General features: G+C 36.4%; 1 protein-coding gene across 1 annotated transcript; it reads right to left on the reverse strand.

Moving 5' to 3' along the window:
* Positions 1-628: 628 nt before the first annotated feature.
* On the reverse strand, positions 629-5,028 carry LOC149001175 (uncharacterized). The gene is made up of 2 exons (XM_089140920.1): positions 4,616-5,028; positions 629-2,435 (listed from the first exon to the last, which is right to left on the reverse strand). Exons 1-2 carry the CDS (start codon positions 4,894-4,896, stop codon positions 1,583-1,585), a joined length of 1,134 nt encoding a protein of 377 aa, XP_088997046.1. The 5' UTR covers positions 4,897-5,028; the 3' UTR covers positions 629-1,582.
* Between the last annotated feature and the right edge of the window lie 1,002 nt (positions 5,029-6,030).

Consider the following 6,030-nt stretch of genomic DNA (forward strand, 5'->3'; position numbering starts at 1 on the left):
AACAAGTGGATGAGAAAATTTAAAAATTAAAAGAATATTGAAAATCTTTTCAATTCAAAATTAAACCTTTAATCACAGCCTTTTATTTGGGATAAAAGTGCATTGTTTGCATAGCAGAAAGATGTGCACATCAGAAAAAAATTTTCCGCTGGAAAAAAGCAGAGGGATAGTTTTGGTGAGTACGCTGCTTTTTTGGCCCTTCTTTGCGTCTCTTCCCAGAGATTTTCCGGCAGGGTACGGTGGGCGGAGTGAGAGAGAGATTTTCCAACAGAGTTTGGTAGGCAGAGAGGTTTTCTGGCAAAGGTGTGGTGGTTTCTGTCGAATGTGGGCAGTTTCTGGTAAGGTGTAGGTAGAAGATGGGAAAAATTCTCCTCTTCACCAAAAAAAAAGTAGCGTATGGGAGGGTAATTTATACTTGTAAATGAGAGTATATTAGTCATTATACTTGTAATTTTGAGATTGTACGATCAGTAATTTAGGGCACTAAAGCGTACAACCCAGAATTGAACCCCACTAACGTCTGCAATCTATAAAAACTTATTGAAGAATATCTACACTAAAATCCATAAAGAATGCTTTTGTGCTCTGCATAATTTCAAACTCCAGGTCCTACGATAATGACGCATATTTGACCCTCGATTCGTTCCCCCTTAAAATACAGCAATGATATAATATAATATGTAGGATTCATAATTAAAACGACACAATTCTACCAAAAAGCATAATTAAAAGACACAGTGATAGCATTTCCTTTTAAAATTATAATTATAAGTTATATAAATATATGATAAAATATTATTTACATAAAATGTATAAAAACCTTGAAGTGTCATCAGGATTCAGGACCCATTATGAAAGTACAATGAAATGATTGCTCTTGTTTATGAAGAATTAGAAAATGGGAATGGAAAACACTTTTCCCTTTAAGGCTTAAATTTTATCTTGCAAATGGAGTATTTTATATAGGTTTCTTGGGCATTTCTTATTCTTCCTTTTTCCATTGATGCTTCTGTATTACTCTATTCTATATTTCAAACATACTTTACCGACTTTCCAATTAGTTTCTTGACTTAGTCTGTGTACTTTCCTATTGTTCCTTGAAGATTCTCCAAGCTAACTGAAACCCATCAACCATAAAGACAGTAACTAATGGAAAGATTTGACATTTGAATTTGACATGGTTAGTTTAATTAGCTTCCCAACTAGGGACTTCTTACCCCATTCAATTTCGTCTTGTCTAGTTGGATGATGCATTCAATCAGTTAGTTTAACTAAAATCATCTTCTTTCAGTTGTTCTGTCTCATCTCAGTAGCCCTCATGTGAAGTAAATCATGTTTTGTTGATGCAGATATCCCTGTTTTATGCAATGTGGAAACTGAAGAACCAGAAAAGGAAAGACAAATTCTTTAACTGCTCAAGAAACAGTTGAGAAAACATTTCTTATACTACAAACCAATAAAACAACTAAGCATTACCGGTCACCCGACACCATCATGGCCTGGACCGGCTTTCATTTTCGCTATCTTATTTATTCACAGTGGATGAATTGATGACCCACAATCTCAGAAAGCACAATGCAAATCATTTTGAAGAAACTTCGGCACTACAGTTAGAAAGGGGTTGATCATTTTGGGTGCATACCAGTGCCCGCCGCTGTAAATGTCTCAAGCTCTGTTCCATACTAACTTGTACCATCTCAGCTAGCATCTTCCGTGCTTTTCCACATCGATCTTCACCGTCAATCTGAGAGACAATACTGCAGACAATGTTCTCTAGTGTGTCTGGTTGCAATTCAGTCCTCCGGTAGGGAGAATCTCTCAACAAACACAATAGCGTCTGTGCTTTTGACTGAGACTTAGGGGTTCCCTGAACTGTGAGCTCAAGAAGACCAGGAATGACACCTTCCCTAAGAATTGGTTCTCTATATCTATGTCGATCACTCTCACACATTGTCAGCAGTGCACCAACTGCATGTTCTCGGCTTTGTAGTGAGCCACTCTCTAGTACTTCAACAACTGCTAGCACTCCCCCTTCTTCAGAAGTCAACGCACTTCTCCCCTCATCAAAACTCAACAAGGATTCCAGGAGTGCAGTACATTTCTCTGCAGTTTTTGAAGATTTCCTGCAACTCTTAAGCAAGTTAACAAGGGGAGAGATGGCTTTTGCTGCAAGAATGATGCTGAGGTTTTCCGGTTGAGTGGAGAGATTATATAGTGCCATCAATGCATCTATCTTTGCTTGTGGACTCGCATCTCTCACTATTTCAACAAGGAGAGGGATGGCACCAGAAGCACTAATTTTTGGCTTGTTGATGGCAGAAGCAGAGAGGGTTAGTAGAGCTGCAGTAGCATACTCCCGCAAATTAGAATCATCTGATTTTAGAAAAGAGATGAGAGGTTGAAGCGCCCCAGCATTCACAACTGCAATCTTATTCCTGTTAGACATAAGAGGTGTCACATTTCACTGACAATAAGAAAAGGAAAAAAAAAACAGTTTTATGTACAAATAAAGATCAAGTCTACCATCTCACTGCAACAATAATTGGCTGTACAGTGAAAAGGGAATGGAAGTTCTAATGAGTGCAACTCATACTACATACCAAAGCCATGTAGACATGAATATTAAGAAAAATCCTAATAATGTCTGAATAAATGATGACATATTCATTTCAAACACACACACACACACACACACACATATATATAGTTGGGGGGGGGAGGATGACACACCAAACATAATCTTGAATTATGCAATCTGGAAACAAAAAGTTTTCACAACAATATTTTGCATGAGAATCTGTTCATCCTGGACCATGTCTTTTGCCATGTTAATCTGCAATTCCATGTCAAACATCTGAAGAATCTATATTGAAATTCAGGATTTATATGATATTGCAGCAATAGTATGCAGTCAACAACAACAAAAAGCAGCACAGAATTTTAGTAAATTGCTAATGTGGATTCTGATTAATTGGTAATGACACCATCAAACCTAAATAGATGTTTTATAATAATTGAAAATCCAAAAAAAAAAAAAAAAAAAAAGAAGAGAAGAGTATAAAGGGGCTATCAAAGGGTTAACAGAACCAAAGGACAATCACATCCAAGGGAAAAGGTTATCCACCCAAGTCAATTCTAAACTGCTCCTTGAAATTAATTTTAGAAGAAAAATCCATATTGAGTCATCAACATTTTGCTACATTTGTATTCTGTTCCTTCCCAAGGGACTCAAAGATAGAAACATTTCTCCACACATCTTTGTTCAAGGCCAAAAAGACTACGAGAGCACCAAAACAATGGATTTTCCTCATTAAACCATGTTAATCCTCTGGATGTATACCTGAGTGGGACAGACTGAGAGAAAACGGACAAGGATTGAGCCTACGAGAGAATAACTGGATATGGGAATTGATTCAATGGTGAGGAAGACAGAACCTATGAAAGGATCTGTTTTACTGTCATGAGGTGAGACAGTCCACATCAATATATATTGAAGGCTTGTACATAGATTGCAGGACTTCAAATCCAGCTTAAGCAGATGAAATTTCATGGCTTTTCACAAAAGTTGGTAGATCCGTGTTTCTTATTGTTAGAAGGAAGTACATATTCTGTACTGAAGAATCACTTCCTTTGTAGATAATCATCACCTCTGGCGGTCATAAAACACAGATGGATCTTAAAATCTACATGAGCATAAAACAAAACAAATTCATGAATATGCAGTAATTGGTTCAAATGGTTACCAAATTTGAAAGGAAAAGGAAAAATCACTTCCAAGGTGTTTACAAGAAAAACTGTAATCAAACATAATTGTCTATAACTCATCTAAGAGGGAAAGCAGAAAGAAAATTAATCAGATATACCCAGCTCGTTTAAGGTAAGTACAGAAAAACGTACTTAAAATAGAAAACTAAAATACACCTTTGTTTCATCACATAAGGATTACAAAGAAACTATCTAATCTTATTTTGGACATAGTCATTTTAACAGATCCGGAACCAGAATACATATTTGGCCACTGTACCCCAGTAGTTGTGTTTCAAAAGGGCCTTCACAAGCTACGATCATAGTTGGGTACATCAGCAAAGCCAACTAGGAGAAGATCGAGCAGTCACCATGATGTACCCCAGCTATGGCTTTTGAAGATTCATAGCTGCTTAGCTATATTACGAGAAACAGGGAATGGAAAAATCTTCTTATCATGGATTATGAAATGGAAAAGCAGGGAATTGGGGTTAAAGGATTAATCATAAACCTAAATAAGGCAAACAGATCATTGTGAAAAATCTCATTAAATTTACATAACCAACTGTTCTTGCCTCGAGCTTACCTTCCTCTGAATCCCCAAGGTCCAAACCATACACTTCCTATACGTTTAGTGCCGAAACATTCGATTAAACAGAAATGAACAGATAAACATTCATTTGGTATCTTCAACTCCCATGATAGGAAAAAAAAAAACACCCAAATCCAACAAAGCATCGATTTTTATCATTAAGAAAGAACCCACTCCAATCAAATCCATCCCAAAACAAAAACTCTTTTAATTACAACACAAATTTCAAATTAAACAAAAATAAAAGGATTTGGTGAAGCTAATGTAGCTAGAACTTACGCTTCATCCCTGACGGCAAGATTAAGTATCGCAAGAAGAGCAGCTTCGTAACAGTTCGTAGAGTCAGACCTAAGCATGGCAACGAGTGGCTCAATTGCGCCAGAAAAGTGACGACGGTACTTCTGAGACGATTTCGTGAACCGTCTGATTTCCTTCGCAGCTTTAATCTTTGAATTTGGATCGTCCGATTGGATGAACTCTATAGTCTGTTCTACAATTACAGGAACTTTTATAGAATTCACACCGGAATCATTGCCGGAAAAATCACTCGCTACCTCCATCGCCACTCTCTCTCTTCCTTCTTCTTCACAGAGAAAAAAAATCTGAGTGATTTTAGAGAGAGAGGACGTGGCGTTAAGCAATAGTCGGCAATGGTCTTTTCAACGGTAAATATCGACAGCAGAGTCGAGAGAGTTGGTTTGGTTCGGTAGGCGCTGCAGAGCCATTTCGTTAATTCTTATCTAACAAGCGAAGTCAAATTACCATGCTACCCTTCTTTGCATAGATTATACCAGAATATCCTTTATCCCTACTGTACGATTTCCTTCCTTTACTTCAACTTGAATTTTGATCTCAAGGAAAAAAAGTATTATATTTAAATGATTTTTTTCTACTTAGGAGAAAATCTTTCCTATAAGGAAATGACACCAAAGTAGAAATATCTCATGATCACATTATCTTAGTGGGAAATCAAAAGATTTGGAAAATGGAAAATAATTTTTGAGAATAAGGTAGGAAGGAAATTAAAAGGTGTAAAATCTAAAATACATATAAGGTGAGAGAGAGAGATGAGATCAATGGTTGTGGTCCATAATTCATGCACTCTTTTCGAACTCAAATTATTGTGTGGAGCAGGCATCTATAACAACTCATGGCCCACATAGACATAAATTGAGGAAATCTAAAGTTTTCAAATTTCGAAAAAGAATAGGTTTATTAGTGTTCAATTTTGTTGCTCCAGTAGTTGAGTGACACCTTCAATGAAATTGAACCTTGTGTACCCCTTTTCAATGTAAACCTTATTATCTTTTCTTTTCAGTGTATCCCTGTCAAGTATAATTCATGATGTCGAGATCATTGTTGATAGGTTCCTTTTTTCATTCGTTAGTTGCCATTGAAAATATCAGTGTTAGTGATTCTATGTTTCGCATTTACTTAGATTTCATATGTTGCTTATGCTTTAATATATAGGCTTTCTATCAAAAAAACCTTGTGGGTCACTTTGCTCAAACAAGATTTATTGAATATTTCTCTAGCTACTTCAAAAATAAATTGTTCAGTTTTATCATTTTTTTCTTGGTCAATCTGATTTGCAGCAAGAACTAGGGTTGGATTGAGAAGCCAAGGACCATCTAGTGTGTCTGATGGGATATATGTGTTCTATCTAGTTTGGACTTTTTGATGTCTCATCAAAT

Source organism: Hakea prostrata, chromosome 11 (assembly GCF_041222555.1).
Source record: "Hakea prostrata isolate BN-2017 chromosome 11, UWA_Hpros_2, whole genome shotgun sequence".
Taxonomy (NCBI): domain Eukaryota; kingdom Viridiplantae; phylum Streptophyta; class Magnoliopsida; order Proteales; family Proteaceae; genus Hakea; species Hakea prostrata.